At 33.3% G+C, this 10,989-nt stretch overlaps 2 protein-coding genes across 5 annotated transcripts in view; one reads left to right on the forward strand and one right to left on the reverse strand.

Annotated features, from left to right (window-relative positions):
* Positions 1–4,563, reverse strand: part of Dx (deltex E3 ubiquitin ligase) — a 45,460-nt gene extending 40,897 nt beyond the window's left edge. The window contains exon 1 of the mRNA XM_076815729.1: positions 4,394–4,563. Coding sequence (XP_076671844.1) covers positions 4,394–4,563 — 170 coding nt within the window. The remainder of the gene's footprint in view (positions 1–4,393) is intronic.
* Positions 4,564–4,786: 223 nt separating this feature from the next.
* On the forward strand, positions 4,787–10,164 carry Usp30 (ubiquitin specific protease 30). Of its 4 annotated transcripts, none has more exons than XM_076815733.1 (7): positions 4,787–4,915; positions 5,466–5,791; positions 5,898–6,056; positions 7,269–7,432; positions 7,513–7,923; positions 7,994–8,329; positions 8,409–10,164. In XM_076815733.1, the coding sequence occupies exons 2-7, from the start codon at positions 5,692–5,694 to the stop codon at positions 8,682–8,684; spliced, it is 1,446 nt and encodes a 481-aa protein (XP_076671848.1). In that variant the 5' UTR covers positions 4,787–4,915; positions 5,466–5,691; the 3' UTR covers positions 8,685–10,164. The 4 variants fall into 4 exon arrangements, 3 of the variants coding, with proteins under 3 accessions (XP_076671848.1, XP_076671846.1, XP_076671847.1); XM_076815731.1 differs by lacking the exon at positions 4,787–4,915 and adding an exon at positions 5,152–5,326; XM_076815732.1 differs by lacking the exon at positions 4,787–4,915 and adding an exon at positions 5,292–5,376.
* Positions 10,165–10,989: the final 825 nt, after the last annotated feature.

The raw sequence follows: 10,989 nt of genomic DNA on the forward strand, positions 1-10,989 counted from the left end.
TGTGTCTGAATGTTTTATCCCTTTAGATATTATACACGACGCCTGTAGTGGCTTCCGTTTATGTCATCTTTTGGAATGGTACATGAAAATGCGCAGGCCGGATGCGCGTGATTATTATGTGGTCCCCTCCTCGAAGTGACAGAAAACATAACCTACATGCTATACCAGATTTCATAAAGATACAGTTGCGGCGTAATAATAATATTTTGGAAGGATGTTAAGTCATACTCAAAGCTCACAAATGTAACGTAAAAGAACGAAATAGCCAATAAACATTTATTGTCGTGTAGCATATAGGTTACATTTTCTGTCACTTCGAAAAGGGGACCACATAATGATCACGCGCATCCAGCCTACGCATTTTCACTAGACCGGGCGGACGCATGGAAGGGTACCTTCCCCACCCTGCAGTAATAGTAGTTGGAACCAGAGATGGGCATAAAATCATTTTAAATAAAAAATTGGTTTCCAATAAATGGCAGAAATTTTATTCGAAACCAATTAAATACACCTCTCTAAAATATGTAGAATTGGACCCAGTTACAATGTATTCATGGTTGCTTGGTTGCTTTCTATATAAGTAGGCCCAATTGATATCCACTCAGGGCAGAGTTGAGCAAAATGTAATCTAATTACAAATTACAAATTACGATTAAACTGTAATTGTGTAATTGATTACACATTATTTTCTGTAGTCGTTCATTTAGCAAGTTGACAAAACCAAATGGTCAACCACCTAAATTAACAATTACAGAAAATAATGTGTAATCAATTACACAATTACAGTTTAATCGTAATTTGTAATTAGATTACATTTTGCCCAACTCTGACTCACAAGGAACACTATTCAATTGATGATGGAATGGCGCAGATTTTTTTATATAGATCGAAAGTATATGTCACAAAGGTCACAAAAATGCAAAAATGCTCCCAAAAGCTGGTTTGACCTTGAAAAATCCACAAAGGTGGAACCGGGGAAAGAAGAAAAATGAGGGAAAGAGAATGACAAATCCGTATGTTCATATTTAATTATCTCTATTATATGAAAATACATTATAGTAAATGAATGATAATAGATTAATGATGGATAGTAATTAGAAAAAAATAATGATAATAAATGATAATACTAATGAAATCACAACAGTGGGTAGTATTAACCATTACATTTATGATAATCTTGTTGACAAGAAGGATTAAAAAAGTGATTGAAGCAATAATAAATTTCACAGTGACTGCAACGAGCGAACACTGTTTCTTTTATATCTTGATCAACGAGACAGTCTAAACATGTCACTGACATCATTAGTATTATCATTTATTATCATTAATTTTTTCTAATTATTATCTATCATTAATGAATTATCATTCATTTACTATAATGTATTTTCATATAATAGAGATATTTAAATTTGAACAGACAGATTTGTAATTCTCTTTCCCTCATTTTTCTTTTTTCCCCTGTTCCACATTTGTTGATTTTTCAAGGTCAGACCAGCTGTTGGGAGCATCTTTAATTTACATTTTTGTGACCTTTGTGATATAGACTTTCGATCTATATAAAGAAATCTGCGTGATTCCATCATCAATTGAATAGTGTTCCTTGTCAGGGGAATATCATAAAAGTACATGTACAACATACAGCCAGAAGATCGGAAGTGTTTAACCCTGTTTAACTTATCCAGGACACATATGTGTAATGTACTGACCCTTTACTTATCGTTTTCCTCTGACTATCTCTGCAGACATGAATCAAATCAACTACCCAAATGCTGCATAAATGTAAATACTGCGTTAACTCTGCTACTCATCGTCATCTTAGCTAATGCGTCACCTACCCAAAATCCTGCATTTCTGCCCTATCCAGTCATCCCCTCTTTTACATTCTGAAACCTTTAAAACCCCATCACATTCCCTTATCCAGGAGCATTACTATTCCAAAAGCCACCAGCCTCAGTTCAAAACAGTTGAATCTCCAATATTCTTAATTTAATTGAATAAATATCTTTATAAATATTATTCATAAAAGCGGTAGTTAAATTATCCTTGTATCCATTACATATGTCCCACTCAAAAAAATTGCTGCCACACATGTCCTAATTTTTAAATTTGATGTACAACATTCAAATTTGGTCTGTACCTATCCGTAGCCAAGTGTAATCAATTTCTGCAAGAAAATATGATAAAATCCAAACAGAAAAAAGTTGGGTCGAAAGGGTAAAATTGTAATGATTGTCTGTTGGTCATCAATAAAATCACTGCAACAGTGCTGTTTGTCAAATTATTTATGCAAACAAACGTGTTTTTCTAACCATTGCTTTACTTCCACATTACATCTAAATATTCAGTGCTGTTGCATTTGTAAAACGCGTCATAAATGCATCGTTAGATTTTAAGTGGTATGTACTTATGTACATATATATAGTGATGGGATCAAGTATATTGGAAGTAGGTTCGAATCTGACTGTATAGTTTCGAACAGTTCACAAGTACTTTGGAAAAAAAAAACACTACTTTCAAGTAGACTCGAACCTTGACGCGAAACTTTGAACTCTCTATAAGAACTTTGAGAAACATCAGTGGTACTTGCAAGTATAATCGAACCCTGACTATTTATAGATTCGAACCTTTTAACTAAAAACTATATACCTAAAACATCAAGCTACAACATCCAATATTAACTGGCATTCAATCTAGTACCAAATACGAAATACAACAAAAAATATCTTAACTGGTACGATATTGGCAATTCTCAGCTATGTAGATTTTGTCTTCCAGGGTTGGAATACTACTTTTACGAGATTCGATTCTTTCAATTGTCAAAGAACTTAAAAGTACATTCTCGAACTCTTCCGGTACTTTTTCTGAGGTTCGAAACCGCCTTCTATAACCCAAGTACTTTTGAAGTATATAGAATGAAACGCCAGCTCTTATTAGTAGTATTCGAATCCCATGAAGTGAATCTTTTGTATTGGAATTGACTCGGATTCATGAGTACATATTGAACTTGATCCCATCCTTACATATATACTTTAATTGCACTTGGATATTCTTAAACCGTTAATAGATTTATAGAACTAAGTGAATCGTCATAAATGTGATTAAGGTATGATTAAATGTTAAGTCAATGTAGACAATTATATCGGACTAGCAAAATACCCTTAGTTACTTAGGCGCTTCGCTTTGCTTCCGGCCTAAGAGATTTTGAGGAATCCGTGAAAATACATTTCACCCCCCTTAGGGGTTGGTTAAGGAAATATCCTGAAATTGGTTTTTAGGCATTTGTATGGGTAATCTTTGTGAGTAAGAGCCAAGTTAATATCTAATCGGGTCTAAGAGATATTAGGGAGTCCGAGAAAATACATTTTACCCCTTTTCACCCACTTGGGGATAGAATTTTTAAAAATCCTTCCTTAGTGGGTGCCTACAGTGGCTCATAGCTATAATCATACACTCTTTAAAAACACATAACTTTTTTAAAATTAATCCAAACGACTTGAGTTTTTTTTTAGAAGCTAGAAGGATTAGTTTGCTAAGTGACGTGATTCGTCGCTTTGAAAAAAATGCATTTGGTCGGAATAGCAAAAAAAATAGAAAAGGTCATTTTTTCAACTTTTTTTTGTGAGTCTGTAATGGAAATTTAAAAAACCCGTTTGTAGATTGAAGTTGTATACGTGTCTAAAATTTCATGAGAATCGGTTAACATTGCTCTGAGCTACAAACGCTTAAAGATCGCAGAATAAGGTCGAGAATCGCTGATTTTGGGAATTTCCGCGATTCTTGACCTTCTGCGATCTTTAGGTTAACCGATTTTCATGAAATTTTATACACGTATACAACTTACTTCAATCTACAAACGGGTTTTTTTAATTTTCATTACAGGCTCACAAAAAAAAAGTTGAAAAAACGACAAACACGTCATTTAGCAAACTAATCCTTGTAGCTTCTAAAAAAAACTCAAGTCGTGTGGATTAATTTTAAAAAAGTTATGCAATTTTAAAGAGTGTACGATTATGGCTGTGTACCACTGTACATCATAAAAACAATGTACCTTCCAAATTTTCACGTTCCTAGGTTAAACGGTTTAAGCTGGGCGTTGGTGAGTGACTGAGTGAGGGATTGAGTGAGAGAATGAGTGAGAGAATGAGTGAGAGAATGAGTGAGTGAATGAGTGAATGAGTGAGTGAGTGAGTGAGTGAGTGAGTGAGTGAGTGAGTGAGTGAGTCAGTCAGTCAGGACTTCTTTTACATATATAGATGAAATTACTGTTTCCATAATTTTTTGGTAAAACATTCTTTTATTTCTGCTAAGGGAACATATTAACAAAGCTTGCGAGGCAAAAAAATAGGACATCCTGTATATCGATTAAACATTTTAATAATATTTAATATCAAACCTATCCAAATTTGGGTCGGCATCATTAAGAAAGACCCGTGTGAGTTTTTTGCAATGTGCCCTCTCGAGGTGTTGCGACACCGCGGGACTGTAGGGTCTCCATCGTCCGTGACGATTTTCCCACTCCCACACAACCACGGCGTGGCCGTGTTCCTGCCCCTGGGCGTTCATCTTTTCGCTTAGGAATTTCACACGCACGCGCAACACACACTTGCGAAGCGGGAACGTGGGAACATTTTCGAGTCCCCCACGATCACCCTAATTTGTCTTCTTCCACGTATCACTGCATGCACATAAACGTTACCAAGATAAGTTTTAATGTCCTATCATTCTGCTTTCGTTCAATGAGACCTGTGATATCCAAATGTCACATAACAACTATTTCACGAGCGATTTCAGAGTATGTACAGCATGTAAAAAGCAGAGTCACACAAAATCGTTTTGTTTGGAAGGGAACCAAAGGAAACACAAGCGCGTATGAACTAACGTGAAGTATACCGGTTCCGAGCTTCGAGCGATCGAGGTATCGATAATCGAGATTCGAGGAACTAAATTTAAAAAGACGCATTACCAGATTTACTTGAATTTACTCGAAGCAAAATTGATTATGGAAGCAATACGATTGCATAAAAATATTGTTAATTATATTTTTTTATATATCATAAAACGGCGTTAACAAGCAATAATAGTTCTATTGATAAACGCAAATTTGGAAAGATGGTAATGTAATATTTCATTTACACACGTGTGTACCGTATTACTTTATTTGCTTTCAGCAGCATTTATCCACAATCGATATCGCTTTTTAACTCACCGCAACTTTCAGCACTAAATTAGTATAACCTATACGAAAATCTATATATACATGTGTGTATATATGTTTATAATGCCAAATGAGTGGGTTTGAACATTAGAATATCGCGTACATGAATAGGTACATTGTTCGTTACTTTTGCGATTGAAATTTTAATACACGAAAGAAAAGTATTTATTTTAAATCTACACATGGAAACTTTAAATCTTACCTAACAAGTAACAAATATTTCTCTTATATCTATTATTGCCCTTTACAGACTATGGGAAGTATGGGTGAATAGTTGATGCGAATTCTGTTGTTGATCTGATAAACTCGAAAGAATTAATGAACACTATCATCCATTGTGCCGAAAACCGTTAATTCTTAGCGAAATCAACATGTGCGTATTCAATAGCTGTCATACTTGCCCTTCGAATTAACATGTAGGTTAGCTTTTGCGAAGTTTTCAAGGAAATTCCGAATCTTTATTATTTCGTGGGACCATGGATGTGGAAAAGATTGCTGTGTTTGCTAGCGTCGGATTTGCAATTGCTGTCGCGGCATTTGTTTTATGGGGACCATCCCCTAAGCCTAGAAAAAAAGGTATAATTGCAGGTACCTGCAGTTTGTAAAAGGTTTACGAATAATGGAATCTCATTTATCTCCTAGTAACAAATATGTTTTATTATCCTGTGAATGTTTTTTTTAGGGAAGGTGATCGGAATTAATAATCTAGGATACACCTGCTTTTTAAATTCTCTTTTGCAAGCTTTGGCTGCATGTCCAATTTTCATTGGACGGCTGAAAAAACAATGCGAGAAAAATAGCAATGTCAATTTCATTCCAACTTTGCTCTCCATTTTTGAAAGTACGTTACTATCTTTGGTAGAGCAGCAACTATTTTCTTAAACTTTTTACTGTTATAAACTAAAGTGACCAGACGGCCCGCATTTCAGCACATGAAACCTTTTACATTTTCGCAGTGGCATAAAGTTACTGTTTCCTCTATTATTTTTGTTGTGAAAAAATAAATATTTTTAATTTCTTTTCAATCTATCAGTTTATAATCACAAGTATGTATTTTCAAATATATTGTAAATGCTTTAATAAACTACGGAAAAGATCTCCTCGCGGATCTGTTAACCCTTTCTTTTTGGTTGCTTGTCCCGCATTGGAACAGAAAATATCTGGTCACTTTATTGTAAACTGATGTTTATATAATACTAGCTTTATTACTCTGCTTCGCCCGAAATTTAGATTCTGATTTTATAAAAAAAATATTTCAGTTTTTTTTTATGAAAATGGTCACATTCACCTGGATTAGCCAGGCCTAATGAGCTGAAGCATACTTCGTAATCCTAGAGTGTATCGTTTGAAAGTTTTTAGGCATCAGACAAACACACAAACATATAGGAGCTTTCTGCTTTATATATTAAGATTATGGATCACATATTTATGGAAATGGGCACTAAATTAAATGATGTATATGAAATTTATTAATATTACAAGACTCTATTCACTGTATTACGCGATATCACAAATCACAAGAAATACCTGATGCTTTATAAACATTGATAATATTCATATAGCCAATAGGGTATACTAACCAGTGAATGACCAAATTGTTGAATCTATAGACCTTTGAGATTAATACTTGAATATATTTATGTATAACAACACAACTGTTGAAATTGCATTTAAATTTATTTTTCTTGAAACTTCTATAAAAATTTATTTCTTTTTCTTTTCTTTTATTTTTTAATTTCTATAACAACTTATTCTTATCGCAATTTAAAAAAAAAATTATAAAATGCAAAACGTGTAGAAGCCCAGTAAATGACCGCATACTTTTAATAAGAATTGTACTTATTAATGTTTGTTTAATACGCGTAACTAAAAATATAGGATATTAAAAGTGCAACTACACTCCATTTATAAACATATAATATTGTTTAAATTTGTAATTGACATTTCTTTGCCTAATGGTCATTCACTGGTATGCGGCCAATTACTGGGTGGTTTACCCTACCATTAAAATGTGCAAATTACATGTAACTTTCTCACCACTTGTTCTTCTCAGAAATCAATGGTTATTCGGAAGACCTGTATGGTGATGTAACACCAATTAAAGTAATTTCGTCTCTCGGTAATTTATGGAATTTTGCTCCTGGCCACCAAGATGTACATGAGTTGTTTCATGTTGTTCTCAGTGCATTACAAACAGAAATTCAACCCGTAAATAGGGTATGTTTACAAAGAAGAATCTATTGAATTGAAATTATAAGCAGGGCTAAAAAATAAAAATGTGTTAAAAATCATTTCAGAATGGTTGCTTGTCCGACGCTTTACTACAAAGCCCAATAATGATAACAAATACAAAGAAATCAGGAGATTCTTTAACATTTAGAAGCGTGTCTTACAATGATATTGTATCAGCTAACAAAAGTCCTGACACTCCAAATGGATTTGATAAAAATTGTAATAACCATGTAATGTCTTCAACATCGTCAATATCCAGTATTCCTGTGGCATATAATAAGCCTGGTATGATCCTTGCCAGATCTTCGGAATTGCTTTCTAAGAATATCGGAAGTGGAGAGACTAAACAATTACTTAAATCATGGAACTCCTTATGCACCATGCCTGTTTCTAATTCTTCCTCAATGTCGATAGAAGTACATCCATTTTCAGGGTTATTAACTAGTCAACTACAATGTAGTAACTGCAAATGGAAGGTTTGTTCTCTATATTAATGATCACTTGTTCCATTAGATTGTGCAAATTAAATAAGAATACTTTTTACAGTCTGCTGTACGTTATGATAAACTGGAAACAGTTTCTTTACCTTTGCCTCCTCTGGGCCCACATACTAAGTCGTATTTCACAGTGGAAGAACTATTAACCCGTTTTGTAACTAGCGAAATCATTCAGGATGTATTATGCGATGGATGCGGAATGCGTTGCTTAGCCACCAAAACTCTAACTCTTGGCAAGCTTCCGAAATGTTTGTGCTTACATATATCGAGAACTACATGGAGTTCTTCGGGGATACCAATTAAAAGGGATGATCCAGTAAAATTCCCGCAAATACTGGCACTTGACCCTTACACTTTTACAGAGACAAAGAAGCGAAATGCACAGGTAGAAAACATGTATTTTACTTTTGTAAATGTATTCTATATGGTTAATTTAATTTCAACACGGAATATGTATCGTGCAGGGTGACCCAGAAGCAACAATGTTGCTCACTAATCGTACAACATTATATGCTAAATACAAGTATCAGCTACGTGCAATTGTAGAGCATCGTGGACCTGTCGATTCTGGGCACTTCGTTTGCTACAGACGAGGAAACAAATCGGATCAATGGCTATATACTTCAGATAACGTAGTTGAGAACATATCTTTGTTTGAAGTTCTGTGTGCTACGCCGTATCTTTTGTTTTACGAACGTATTAGCAGCTATGACTTGCATACAAACCTGCAAATCTGTTGAAATAGAACAAGATTCGTGATTGGGTAACTTATTGCGGAATGAAAATGAATAAGATACTTTAAGAATAATAAAACAGTATATTGGTTTAAAATAACGTAATAATGAAGGAATTGAAAAGACTGTGCAAATATTAGTGGTAGCTTCCATAGGTTTTCATTACAAAACAATTCGAATTATGAATGACAATTCCCAAATTGATATTTATTTATTTCCGTTAATTGGCATCGAGTGCTATAATCATTAACCGCATGTATCATACTTTCATTAAAACGGTACCTAAAAGAATGAGAATGCAATGCTTTTTGGCATTGTCAACAATTTTTATTTTTTCTTCCAGTTATCTAGTATAGATTGCTATGACTATCGATCGAAATCCAATTTCAGGTGGGTCTTGAACCATTAATGCATGCAGGTACAACCATTTTTATGTAGCACCACCGCTGACAGAATTCATTATAGTAGATAACATATTTTGTAGAATGTTCTCGATACTTGTAATTATTTTTTTCAACACTGATATATCAACAGTGTATTGATTTTCTACATTGTCATGTACAAATTTAGTTACAAATCAATTGAATAGTACAAGTCTTTTAATTTTATTTATAACAATCATACTAACATTTAAGTATGGCCACGAATGTATATTATTTAGAGCCAATGATAATGAAGCTAAACATGTTTTGTAAATGTCTAAGTTAGTCACTCGACGGATTTTGTGATAGTGACAAAAGAACACTGAAATTGTGCCAAACTGACTCATCGATTTATATGAAGTAAATCATTGTTTTGTTTAAGTAGAGCTTATAAATATGGTTCTAAGAACTTATTCAAGTAATTATCCTTAACAAAACACACATCTATACGGTTTAAAAATGGATATGAAATTTTAAAAATTTAAGGTTTCGATTAGTGAGTTTCGAATTTAGAATCAATGAAAATATTTATATATCTGAAATCATAATATTGCCATATTTATTTACTTCTTACGTTGGTGGATTTTTTGGAAAGTTATACACTACTTTTGTATTTATCTTATACTAGCTGATCCGTTACCCGGTTTCACCCGGGAATTATTTATGATGTTTGAAAAATGGAGCCTAAACAAAAAAAAAAAATAGCCTATAATCTAATGTAGGGCATATGTAATGTATATTCCAAATTTTATTGAAATCCGTTCTGCTGTTTAGGCGTGAAAGAAGGACTAACAAACAGACAATGTTTAACTTTTATATATTAGTAAGGAGGTAATTTATTATCAATTTAATGGTTATACCATAATATTAAGTTGTATACTTATTCTTACTGTGCTTCAATGAGATAAATGTGCAATTACATTTTTGTAAACCTGTAATGTAATTGTAATACTGTATCGGAACGACTGCAGGGTGGAAAGACTAATATTATCTTTTGTTGTAGTAGTTTTCCTAAGACCTCTATGAAAATAGTACTAAAACTAAATAAAATGTACTACATGGAAGGTCTATGTTTACATTCATTCCAATATATAGATATTTGTTATATTGTTGGAAGTAAAGTACTTGAAAAACATTAAGTATGGTAAATAAGTATTTATTTGGCCATACAATTTCTCTTAATTTATACTCATTATGAATGTGGAGTTTTATATTATAGTCACCATGGTATTTACATTTGAACTTGTAGCCGTGGATGATTGAAATGAAGAAATATTGCCGGACAGCAGAGATGGGCATTATCTAGATACAAAATTATTTAAATAACGTGTCGAATAAAAGATACTTTATCTTTATTTGTTATTTGAATTTTCGAATTGGCAAAGGAATCTATCACCGCGGGAACGGTGGCGCTAGTGTAACATAACAAATATGGACGACGCAAGTATACCTTTTACTATATGTTCATATGGATCCAGTAGTATAAAAGTTTATTTCAAAGTTATTTCTTACAGTAAAAATGTTGACAATACATTTAGACACAATTTTGGAATATGCAAAAGTATGTAATGTGAACAATTTTAGTTGCTCCACTTTTTAGCAATTTTATGAAAACTTAAATTGAGATCATTGTTCATTGTAGCGTTACAATTTGTTACACAACATTTATTTCTGCATACAGTTCGCCGATACTGTGAAAATTGGTAGACCGCAATAAATTGTATACTTGCGTCGACCTACTAGTTTGCGTACCGACCGTTAGTGTCCCATGCTAATGTTTTACTCCCAATAACACGGTTTATTTTTATTCGAAACACCACGGATAAATAAATTTATTTGCAGTCAATTTATTCGGCAGCGAAAGATAATTTCTTTATTCGAGGAACTTT

Source organism: Andrena cerasifolii, chromosome 6, assembly GCF_050908995.1.
Source record: "Andrena cerasifolii isolate SP2316 chromosome 6, iyAndCera1_principal, whole genome shotgun sequence".
Lineage (NCBI taxonomy): Eukaryota > Metazoa > Arthropoda > Insecta > Hymenoptera > Andrenidae > Andrena > Andrena cerasifolii.